Source organism: Myotis lucifugus, unplaced genomic scaffold (genome assembly GCF_000147115.1).
Source record: "Myotis lucifugus unplaced genomic scaffold, Myoluc2.0 scaffold_84, whole genome shotgun sequence".
Classification (NCBI taxonomy): domain Eukaryota; kingdom Metazoa; phylum Chordata; class Mammalia; order Chiroptera; family Vespertilionidae; genus Myotis; species Myotis lucifugus.
Window position 1 is genome coordinate 4,543,394 of NW_005871132.1, and position 13,013 is coordinate 4,556,406.

General features: G+C 37.2%; 1 protein-coding gene across 1 annotated transcript in view; it reads right to left on the bottom strand.

Moving 5' to 3' along the window:
• Positions 1 to 5,019: 5,019 nt before the first annotated feature.
• Positions 5,020 to 13,013, bottom strand: part of KPNA1 (karyopherin subunit alpha 1) — a 76,915-nt gene continuing 68,921 nt past the window's right edge. Inside the window, exons 13-14 of the mRNA XM_006090956.3 lie at positions 9,219 to 9,397; positions 5,020 to 7,622 (exon numbers count right to left, since the gene is read on the bottom strand). Of these exons, the coding sequence (XP_006091018.1) occupies positions 7,435 to 7,622; positions 9,219 to 9,397 (367 nt within the window). The 3' untranslated portion in view covers positions 5,020 to 7,434. The remainder of the gene's footprint in view (positions 7,623 to 9,218; positions 9,398 to 13,013) is intronic.

The window sequence follows — 13,013 nt, forward strand, 5'->3', positions numbered from 1 at the left end:
TGACTATAACTAGTTAAACCATTATCCACTAGTCATGTTCTAATACTAACATGTAGTCATAATATTATAGTCCTTGTGAATTAAGACTAAGAATTTAATAGTTTACTTCCTAGGGGGCACAGGAGCATCAGCAAGTATGGAGTAAGAGCAGGGTAAAAGGGACAGGAACCATAATTACAGATTTGCTTTGGGGCTCTCAAAGTATCTTACACAGTCCCATATTTAACAATTTCTATATTTACAGCCTTTAATTGCCACCAAATAAGTGATTTGGAAGTTTTCCTTCCTGTAGAAATAAAGTTATTTTCTTTAAATTTCCCATAACATTTTTTAAAGTTTTTATTTATTTATTTTTGTTAATGCTCAGCCAAAGATATGAACCCGGGACCCTTCAATATGCAGGTCGAAGCTCTATCTACTGAGCCAAACCGGTTAGGGCTGTTTTGTTTTTTTAAATGTTTTTATTGCTTTTTAGAGAGAGGAGAGAAATAGAGATAGAAACATAGATGGACTGCCTCTTGCATGCCCCCTACTGGGGATTGAGTTTGTAACCCTGGCATGTGCCCTGACCAGGAATCAAACCAGTGACCTCTTGGTTCCCGGGTTGATGCTCAATGGCGGGCTGGTTTTTCTTTTTTTTTTAATTAAAAAATTTTTTTATATGTGTCAGACCTAAACATGGCCTGGGAGTGATTTCCTACATGAAGGGTCATCTTGACTGACTTGCTTTGTACTAACTCTGATTACCCAATTCAATCTCAAAAATCAAACTGAATAGGACTGTGTACATATAGTTGCTTTAGACCACCAGCAATTTAAACATATGAAAATCTACTTGAGTTTAAATATGGGCTGGCCATATAACTTATCTAAACTGAGACTTTTTTTTAAAGCGAAAGGAGACACTAAAATAATGAACAGGTGTTGATCTAAAAACTGGGACTGCCCCCAGAAAACCAGTACAGCCACTGCTGACTTCTCAAGAGGGCTCTCTCCTCATAACCACAATTTAATCTTGGAAAGTTCCGCACTCTTCACATGATATTTTTACACCCCATCCTGCCAAGATCTCTCTCTGGTAGTGTTCTGTTCCCACCACTGTGGTCTTCTGAGTTTCTATTTTCTCCCTCCCCATCACTCTAAATAATGCTGGGCCCAAGTGGTTTTGGTAAGGAAGTGAACCACATTGTGGACACCCACCTGCTGGACTCCTTTGGCTTCCTTAGGGTAAGTGGGAAAGAAAAAGGAATTTAAGAGTAATTTTATTCTTTGCAAAAACATTCAATATCACAGAAATGACCACTTATTTTTTTCTCAAACAAGGCTCTTTCAAAATGGCAAATGAAATAGGGGCAACAATCATCTAAGCTGACTACAATAAACTTGTAAACCCAAGAATTTTGTACTATAGATGATAGTGTAGTCTGCAGGAGTTAAGGCTATCTTTTAAGGTTTTGTTTTGTTTTCAGAAAAAGAAAAACAAAACACCTGGTCAGTGGAATCTCTCAAAAATAGTAGAGAAGCAATCATGGGATGAAGAAACATACCATCTTTCTGTTTCTGATCTGTCACTTAAATTGGAGGAATGGATAATGTTCTCATGCAGGAATACATATAATATGTAACAATAAAAAATTCCTATTTAATAGTGTAGGGCAGTGGTCTGTCGGCAAACTCATTAGTCAACAGAGCCAAATATCAACAGTACAACAATTGAAATTTCTTTTGAGAGCCAACTTTTTTAAACTTAAACTATATAGGTAGGTACAGTGTTATTATTAACTTAATTAGGGTACTCCTAAGGCTTAGGAAGAGCCACACTCAAGGGGCCAAAGAGCCGATGTGGCTTGCGAGCCGCAGTTTGCCGACCATGGGTGTAGGGTAACCATCAATTTCCACATCAATTGGATATAATTGCCCAAAAGTTCTAACCCTAGACTATGCCAGAAAAGACGGGAGAGCTATTTTTAGTATACATAAACACATGGGGTTGATTTTATAATTAGCTATCCTGTAAAATATACCATTAACTTCTCTCAAAAGGCATGGGTTGTTTTTATATAACAAACCTCTGCTACAACATTTGCTTTTGTAAACTTCACATCAAATTGTCTCTTGAAAGGTTACTACATATAAAATACATTTTAAGACAGTAGCTTTACGAGTTGTTAATCCTGATTTCAGACAGCAGCATAAAAGGAATTCCTTTGAACTTTTTGGTAACCAAATGCCCTTTACTAATATCATACAGTTGCATATTCCTTCAGTCATTTAGTGTTTATTAAAGATCTTCTAGGTGCAAGGTGCTCACCCATGGCCTGACATACTGTATTCAAGTACAAAGAATTAGTAAAACCATTCCAAAGTGTAAGAACACTTTGAAAAAGGACAGAGACAAGGTAAGCTGAACGTAACAGCATACATTAAAAAGTGATCTTTTTGACATTCCTTGGGACGATACTCCATTAGGAAGTTAGCTGTGTTAAATTCACATCCATACGTGGCACTGCTTTCTAAGGCAGGATTCTTCATTCCAAAACCTTACTTCGGTATTAATACCTTCTACATTTGTTTGTTGAATGGAAACATGCTTCTGAGTTTAGCCACTATGCTACTAAACTCAAAATCATTTGCATATTATTTTTAAATTTCTGTTGTTTTATTGGTCGGATTATACACAATTTTAGCACCACAGAAGGGGAAAGATGTTTGGGCTGAGGACCTACATACTAGAATATATAATCTTAAAATAACTTATACCTGATGTAGTCAGTTTAAGGATGCTGCTGCTAAGGAAGATTCAGAAAGAATGGTCCAACAAAAAAAGCTGGCCCAGCTGTGGCTGACATGTGTAGTTCTGGGAGTTCCTGGCACAGAACACCTCCATGACTGCATTCTTTGACATAAAACCTGCAAGACACTGCCCCATCTTTGGACAAACAGTATCTAATAGTTGTGACCTTGGGCAAAGTAAATTCTCCTAAGCCTTGATTTTGGTATCTATAACATAGTGACAATTACCCACATCAAAGAGCAGTTGGAGGATTAAAAGAGAACAAGTGAAATCCCTTAGCCAAGCACCTGGGAAACAACAGAAGCTGAAATAGTAGTCTTTATTTGACCTATAGGAAAACACACTGGGACTCATCTCTCCTTAGTTGAGAAAGGATGGAACTTCAGCTACTTGTAATGTTCTTCTTATCCCAAATTTCTAGATACATTTTTTCCCAGTAGCAATTTGATGTTAAAATTAGCATTTAATATTTGTTGCATTTTATCACACATTATTCTGATGTCCTGGTACCGTTATTGCCCATCCTTTTTGGATTGGCTGCCTACTGCACGTCCCACATAGGGGATCGAGCCTGCAACCCAGGCATATGCTCTAACCAGGAATTGAACTATGACCTCCTGGTTCATAGGTTGACGCTCAACAGAGCCAAGCCGGCTAGGCTATATATAACTTTTGATAAGAAAACGTAGCCCAAGTATTTCCTTACATATATACTCTGCTCACCTCACAATAAAATGGCTTTATTTTCAGATGGTAAAAAATTCAGATTTGAGTCTCCCATGTGTAGGTTTATACCTATCACTGCAAATGAGCAAAGTTTAGAATGTAGGAGGTAGCATATCCTATATAATAAAAAGCTAATATGCTAATTAGACCAAACAGCAGAACGACAGTCTGGACGACCTTCCGGACGAAGCTGGGGCTGCGAGGGCTGAGCCCCTTGTACGAATTTTGTGCATTGGGCCTCTAGTATCTTATGAATATGGAAAACACACAATACCCCTTTCTAAAAGTAGAACTCTTTTCTTTACTGACCATCACAATTTCCTAATCCTTTACAGGGTAAGGCAAAAGTAGGTTTACTATTATTCATATGGAAAATACAATAACTAATAAATAATACAATAAACTTTCGTGTACTCACAACTGTAAATCTGTTTTTTGCTCCACCCAGTTTGAAAAGCCCCAAGACCTAAAACAGCTATGACTTACTAATATAAAAATGTTCACAAAACTAATCAGCAAAAAAGAAAAATCCTTCAACCCAAGGTATACCTTCATAATACAACCCCAAATTGGGGGATTAAATAACTAAAATGTTTATTCAACACTAGATAAGTAAATTCAAAGTTGCCTGTGGTGGGGTAGCCATGTACAACAGAAGATTTAGATGGGGTAGTTTGGTTTATAAAATATGCCATTTTCTTAGCAAAATCAGCAACAATCTGGAATAATTCAGATTTATTGTGGGATAATTGTCAATGTTTATATCTGTGATGATGAAAGCAACCCAAGTTTTATATGGCAGATGGAAGAAACAATCCTAGGGTAATATAGTTTTAAAAATCAGTACAGCTGACAAAGGTAACTATATCGTGACAAGAATATGAATTAATGTGTTCCATGGAAAACTCCCATCTCCTAAATCTCACGATTCTTCATATCAATCATCTTTAACTTTCCCAGTATTTCCCAATCTAATCATATCTACTTGCTGGTCCTTCAGCTATAAGATCCCTTTAACTCCCAGATCTTCTCAATGCTTTTTCCCCCCTACTGAAGTTCTCATTATGAAGTCTACACTTTGAAAGTTGGGAGGAGAAAAGGAAAAGGGGAAGAGACTATCAAGCCACTTTCTCCCTCATCAGTATATAAAACCACAGAAGAGTTTTCCTGTGTTGAAATTAACATGCTTTTGTAATGAGTAACATCTTAGTGATGGGGTATATTCAATATATGGAAAGTAAATTAACAGAATCTGCCAGGCAGAGAACTAAAAATAGGACTTAGTTACCTCCTGAAATGTCATTTCTATTACAAAAAAAAGGCTGCTTTCTCAGTTCCCATATTTATGCTCAGATTCAACTTTTAGTCAATTCCAATTTCTATATTTAAAAAATCATTTTATTCTAAAAAAAATTTAGCTCATATATCACGGCTCATGAACTTCTAGGACAGGAGCAAGATACGTTTCTCTGTTTTAAATAGAAAATAAACGACATTAGTTGAGTGGACTTTGTTTTAATTCATTCATTGAGACACCTGCAATTGCTAGCAAAAATTTCCAATGTATGCTATTCTAACTTGGAGAAACAACTTTGTGTGCTTTATATATACTTTCCATTCAAATTGGTTTATCAACATGAACTGAAAACTATTAAAATTACCCAATAGAAGATACATAATTTAAACATCCTACAGAAATGACGTGTTACCAGTAATTTACAATTTTTAAAAACTCAGCCACAAACAAAAGAAGTCAAAGCTAAAACCCAAGATTTTTACTATGAATCAGTGCTTCTATTACCCTTCTGAAAGAAGATATATTTTAATGTGAAGTCAAGGCAACACTAAAAATTTTTCTTTAAACTAACCACCTAACTTGTCCCTAAATTACAAAGAATCAAAGTCTTTTACAGGTCAAGTGCAGTAAACTAAACTGTCCTTTCAGCACAAAGCAGCACTAGAAAAATTAACAGTTATAAATGAGAGCTGACTAGTTTTGCAGTGGCTGCTCCATCAATGACAGACAAATATCAGACTGTATCCATCCAGAGCACAGACACAACTACAAGCTAGGTGTGAAGACAGTGTCACAGGCTTGGCTAAAATGTCCATTGTTTTTGTTACCTTTCTACTTTAAATGAAGTGGATTTTTAAAAAAATCTAAATCAGGTCACATAAGTTGACTGCTTAAATGACAACATGATGAGGTACGAAAGCTCTGAATATCCCTAACGTTCAGCAGGATTTACCAGAGATGTATAAATAGCTTATCAGGGGAACTCCCAAATACTTACACTGTGGGGTTAAAATGAATTCTAGAAGAGGACAAGATTAAAGAGGATTAAAAGGGTATTCTCTAAAACAGAAATGAGCAACTTTTCCTTCAGAATTCATTTTGAATAGCACATTAACAAATATAAATCTTCTCTGAGAGTGTGTCCCAACATTGAGTCAAGATGGCCAACTAGCACCAAGAAGTCGTATGTTCAGTTGCAGTTCTCTTGGCAATTAAACTTATTTTTTCGTTCCAGTCCAAGCTCAAATGTAGATCACTGAAGACAGTACTGGAAGCGCTTTTTGCAGGTACAGATTGCAGTCATCATTAAATAAGCCAGAAGGTAGAAACTGTTTTTATTTTATGACAAGGGGGAGGGCAACTTGACTGGGCTATACTAACTAGTAGGAGATGAAATGAAATGATTAGGGAGGGAATAATGAGGTTATAAGAAAAAGATCACTGCCCTTATTTGGGTTAAACAGGTCATGTTGAGAAGATAGTTATTTGTTCAAGATAAGGATGCTGCATTAAAGGGAACATATATTCATATATGCAGCATGAATACATTAGAATCAAGCTGCATCTAATTAAAAAAAAAGTCCCTAAGTAACCTTTAAAGTACGTGTTCTCTGCCAGTCACAGAGGGGAAAAGCACCTAGGGTGAACTTTACAATTTAATGAGGACCTTATCAGGACCACAAAGCCTGAAACATCTGTTTAAATGCAGAAACACAGCCTCTAAACACACTGGTTAAGTTGGGAAAATTGGAGGTTTTTTTTTATTTTGTTATTAAATGAATATAGTTTAGATTACTAAGGTTTCTAAATCAATCTTCACCCAGCATTAGAACTGAACCACTTTCAAATCCAAAGACACAGAAGACCAAAGAGAAGCAATAGCCATACAGATTAATATGTGCCCCTCTGCTTTCTGCTCTAAGGAAATCTTCAAACCAGTATCACATGAGAAAATCAGTGTTAATTCTTCAGCATTCCTGACAACTAGAAAGCACATTCACCTGAAGGCTGAAGGTGAGAGAGCAGATGGTTTAACTTTAATATCTGTGAAGAATGGCGCCAACAGAGGAAAGAAAACCATCCAATCTCAGTAAGAATTAATGCAAATTTGGCTAGAAAAAGCCACCAGGGTTCACTGTGGAAGAACGCATGAAAAGTACTCTGAAGTACACAACAGGTCTAAACATCTCCCTTGTTGCAAGTAGTTGTGTGAAACTCAAGATAAAGTTTTAGTCTTATCTTTTTAATGTCAGTATTTTTTCCCACTTAAAAGGGAAGGAGGAGTCCTCTTTTTTCTGCCACAAAATAAGAAAGCCACATGAATATGTGTATATTTCCATGACTCTTAGAATATAGAAGTGCAGATCTCCAAAGCCTAGGGATTTTCCTTAAGAGTGGGCCGTTCTGGTTACTCTTTCCTTAGAAGGATATTCCACCACAGAGAGCCAGAGGTTTTCCAGATGTGTGTAAGAGAGCAGGTGCGCAAGGCAAGCAAATGAGCGCAAACAGTATTATGGAAAACATTTGAGAAGTCAGCTCCATGAGGACTGTGGGCTCCACAAGAGGACGTGACTAGGTAGCCTGGTCTGACACAGGAACATGAAAGCAGTGTATTGCCTCAAAGCTGGAAGCCTTCCATAGGAGCCTCACACTGCTGGAAGATGTACTGCTGCTGGCTAAGGTCAACCTGGGGTGCAATGCTGCTGTCCTCATCCTCGGTACCGAAGTAATGCTCAATAAGATCAAAGGCCTTCTGGTAGATATCCTGGTTTTCATGACTCTGTAGGAACTCAATTTTATCCAGACCTAGAATAAAGAATAAAGGAAAATCTGTTGTTTATCTATAGGAAATTCTAACAAAGCCATGTTTTGCCATATGTTGTCTTTCTTGAGATAACGGAAGACTCTCTTCTTTTCTTATAGCTCATATGTATTTGGTAATAGCATAGACAGTATTGCTAGGGATTACATCTGAATACCAGCACATTACAAACTGACATCTTAAATGCATGTGCCAGCAACAGCCAGACCCCAGAAACAGCAATTTCCCTAACAGTCACATCATTCAGTGCCAAGGGCCAGTCTCGGAAGAGTTCCTGCTGGACTGTACCTATGGCCTAATTAATTCTTGGCTCTAGTTCTATCTATCTAGATGCTGAGTTATCCAATATCATTACAGCAAAGGTGTAATATCCTTAAATCAGTCAGAATCTATTTCTATTGCTTAAACTTAGAAGTCCGACTAGAGCAATTAGCCAACACATTCCCTTTATTAAGGTCAAGCCCATCTGATCTTAATAATAACATCACTCAAAGGAAAAAATAACATTGTTCAATGGAAAAAAAAACATATTCATATATATATCCATATTAAAATATATAGAAATAAAAAAGTAACAATAGTTACCTCTGTGGAGAAAGATCTCTGGTTAAAGAACATTTTTCTTTTTTATACATTTCAAAATCCCTTACACTAAATAGGTATAGCTTTTGTAATCATGTTTTTATTTTTTTTATTTTTTTATTTATTTTTAAAAAAATATATTTTATTGGTCTTTTTACAGAGAGGAAGGGAGAGGGATAGAGAGTTAGAAACATCGATGAGAGAGAAACATCGATCAGCTGCCTCCTGCGCACCCCCCACTGGGGATATGCCCACAACCAAGGCACATGCCCTTGACCGGAATCGAACCTGGGACCCTCCAGTCTGCAGGCCGACGCTCTATCCACTGAGCCAAACCGGTCAGGGCTGTAATCATATTTTTAAAAAATAAGTTGTTAAAATCATTTTGGAAAACAATTCTGCATCAGCTTATAAATCTGAAAAATAAATGTACCCCCATGACCCCTAATTTCAATCTCAGGAATAAACAAACCCCAGGCCATGCATTAAAGTCACTTATGCAACTTAAAAGGTTAAAGTACATTAGTAAACTGATGATTAAGAATACAGTAAAGACTGAAATAGAAGAATGAGGAAACCAAGTGACTCTAAGATGAAACTCTAGTCAGAAACTCTTTAGGAACACAGGAACTGAGGGTGCAGTGCAAAATCAGAACTCTCAATCTTACAAGAGCAAAGGAGTCAGGCATCAGATACAGTAGATATGGATGTTCTTGGGCATCAGATGGACTAGTAAGAATGCAAGAGTACCCACAAGGAAAAGCAGTCAGGGAATTGGGAAGATCCTAAGAGCCTAGTGTAAAACTGGCTAAATTGGAGGTACTTGCTTCCCTTTTATTTACAATACATATTCTTTTCCAATTCTACATATTAAACATTATCTCATTCATAAGAGAACAATTTTTGTATGTGTTTGCTAATGACAGATGTGGACAGGCCAGAAAAGCAAAGAGAAAAAGAAAATAATTTTAGGACATCTACTTAATACTCTGTCTTACCGTAAGCTTCTTCAATCAAAGCACAGTAAGGATTAATGCCAGTGCCGTTTCTTTTGGCTTCTTGTTCTCCAAGCCTCAGGATATTTTCCAAGCCATTTAGGGCAACCTGTACAATCTTAGAGTCCATGACTGTGAGGAGATCACAGAGTGGCTTGATACAACCCAGTTCTACGAGGTACCTAAAGTAATAAAAAGAATACTTTAGTCAAAGCTTTTAATTCAATAAAACTTATTAGGTTGGTGGAAGGATCATCCTCAACCTGACTACAGAGATAAAAAAAAAAGGGCACCCATTCAACCATACACTACACCTTATCACACACAAAAAGCACAAATAAATGAAGTAGTTCTCTAGCAGCCAGTTCCGTTCTTTTTTCCTTCCACAATTACTGGACTCCAAGAAACTGGAATACTCTCTTTTCTCTGAACATGCACAACTCATAAAATACAATAGTTTTGTTTCTATAGGTAACTGCACCTCTGAAATATGACACACTTGCTGCAAGAGCCAGCATAACAGGCCCAACAGGCCACTCTATTTTGTACAAAGAACGCTTAAATATTAAAGATAAGAAATCAACTCAATATAAAAATGGGCAAATGATCTGAACATACACCCCAAAGATATACAATGGCAAATAAGCATATAAAAAGATGCTCAACTTGTATACAGGGTATCCGCAAAAAAATGTATACACACATTGAATAATTATAAAGACAGTGCTTATTAAGATACATTTCGTTTTCAAAATGTAATAGAATCAGCTGTTAAAGTGTGTATACATATTTTTGGGACACCCTATATATATCATTAGGGGGCTATAAATTAAGACGATGATACTACAGACCTACTGAAATAGCTCAAACCCAAAACACTGATAATACCAAATCCTGGTAAGGATGTGGAGCAACAGAAACTCATTTTTTTTGTTTTGTTGGTGAGAATGCAAATGAGAATAAACCACTTTGAAAGACAGCTTGTCAGTTTTTTACAAAGTTTTCTATACAATCTGGCAATCTTACTCCTAGGTATTTACTCAATGAGGTAAAAACTTATGTTCACACAAAAACCTATACACCTACATTGCTCAGTGGTTGAGCATCAACCTATAAACCAGGAGGTCATTGTTCGATTCCTGGTTGGGACACATGCCTGGGTTGTGGGCTCAATCCCCAGTGTGGGGTGTGCAGAAGGTAGCCGATCAATGATTCTCATCAATGATGTTTCTATCTCTCTCTTCCTCTCCCTTCCTCTCTGAAATCAATAAAAATACATTAAAATAAATAAAGACCACTATAGTGGTATGTTTATATTTGGTTAGTTTAGCATAGAATTATGGATATTTTCTATAATTGAAAACTATCTAAATCTTGTCTTCCCAACAAGAAAGAGCAGAAGCCACATAGATATCTTTATCAGAAAGCCAGTCTATTTTCAATAATTTGGACTATAATATTTTTATAATAATCTTTTTAAGAATACGCTTCATCTAATTAATAGAAACTGCTAGAATATTGATAACTAACTTAATTATTATAAATAGCTATGCAAAATTTTTAAAAGGGTAGTAGCCATTCTCTTCTCTAACTGAGCAAAATATCCCTGAATACTTTCTGATGAAAGCTACCACAGTATTTTAGAAATGTTTTCAAAATATGTATGTGTACAGTTTAACCATTTCAATTAAGAAAACAAATTTGGTATACAATAAAGAGACCATTAATAATTATAAATCTGAATTTGAACATAAAACTTGACTATCAACTGTTCCAAATTTCTAAAGTATTGCACATGACTGCCATCTGGTGGTGGCATACTTGCAATCATGGTATGATTGCATTAAGGCCTTAACATTGTCCATACGTTCTACACTTTAAGTGAAACAACACATAATAAAACCAATTTTACCACAGGCTCATTTATATAAACAAGAGTTAAGTTTCTGCACTATAACAAAATGGTATTCAGTCTTAGATGAATAAACCTGTCCATGATGAACTTTACCAAAATAGTTGTTGCATGTATTAACAACCTATTTATAATTTTACTATTTAAGGAAAATACTTATCTTCCATACCGGATCAACTTCTGAAGTGTTAGGATTACTTTACCTTTTCATTTTTAAATTTTCAACAGAGCAATAAAAATTAGCATTGATTCAGTGCCTACATTTAAACCGCCAAAGCAGCAATATGAGAGGTAGCTGCTTTAACTCTCATCCGAAACCATCTTCCCCTCATCTGAATTCCCCATAAAGAAAGTTAAGGCAGCCCTATCTGGTTTGGCTCAGTGGATAGAGCATTGACCTGTGGACTGAAGGGTCTCAGGCTCGATTCCAGTCAAGGGAGCGTGCAGAAGGCAGACAATGATCCTCTGTCATCATTGATGTTTCTCTCTCCCTCCCTCTCTGAAGTTAATAAATATATTTTTTTAAAAAAGAAAGTTAAGGCAAGCTAAGAGTTGAGGATTCATTTTTTTCTTCATCACTACTTGTTTATTCTATCTGAGATACTGAATGTCCATAATTTAGCATTTAACCCTTTGCGGTCCAATGTTATTTTTGGAATTCAAACAGTCTGGTCCAAATTAATTGACAGGATTGAATGTTGAACTTTTTAATGTTCTTATTGCTCGACGTTGGACCTGCTCCTAGCGCCTGGTCTGTCGAGTCAGCCTTGAGGTTGGACCGAAAAGGGTTAATTATATAATATTCTTTTATGCCAGAACCGGTTTGGCTAAGTGGATAGAGCGTTGGCCTGCGGACTCAAGTGTCCCAGGTTCGATTCCGGTCAAGGGCATGTACCTTGGTTGCGGGCACATCCCCAGTAGGGGGCGTGCAGGAGGCGCCTGATTGATGTTTCTCTCTCATCGATGTTTCTAACTCTCTATCCCTCACCTTTCCTCTCTGTAAAAAATCAATAAAATATATTTAAAAAAAAATATTCTTTTGAGAAATTAATTCCTGTCCACATTTTTTCTCCCAATTACAGTTTATATTCAATATTATTTTGTATTAGTTTCAGGTGTACAGCATAGTGGTTAGACAATGATATACTTGACAAAGTGTTTCCCCAGTATTTCCAGTACCCACATGGCACCATACATAGTTATTACAATATTATTGACTATATTCCCTGTCCTGTATTTTACATCTCATCCCCATGACAGTTTTGTAACTACCCATTTATACTTCTCAATCCCTTCACCTTTTTCACCCAGTCCCCAACCCCCTATCCTCTGGCAACCCTCAGTCTGTTCTCTGTATCTATAACTCTATTTCTGTTTCATCTGTTCTTTAGATTCCACATATAAGTGAAACAATATGGTATTTGTCTTTCCCTGAGTTATTTCACTTAGTATAACATCCTCTAAGTCCATCCATACTGTCACAAATGGTAAGATTTCATTATTTTTTTATGATTCCTACCCTACAAATGCCTTTTCTAGCCATCCCATACAATAAAGAGGTAACATGCAAATTAACCCTCACAAGATGGCTGCCTACAACCAGGCCGGCAGGGGGGGGGGGGTTAATGAGGGACAACCAAACGACTGAACAGCAGGCTGCGTGGGGCGACCAGGCCGGCAAGGGGGGGGGGGGCAGTTAGGGGCGACCAGGCCAACAGGGAGGGGGCAGTTGGGGGAAAACTGGCCGGCAGCAGGTGCAGTTAGGGGCGACCAAGCTGGCGGGGGGAGGGAGGGCAGTTAGGGATGATCCGGCCAGCACGCAGAGGCAGTGAGGAGCCATCACGCTGGCGGGCGGGGCGGGGGGGGGGGGGGGAATTTTGTAAGGG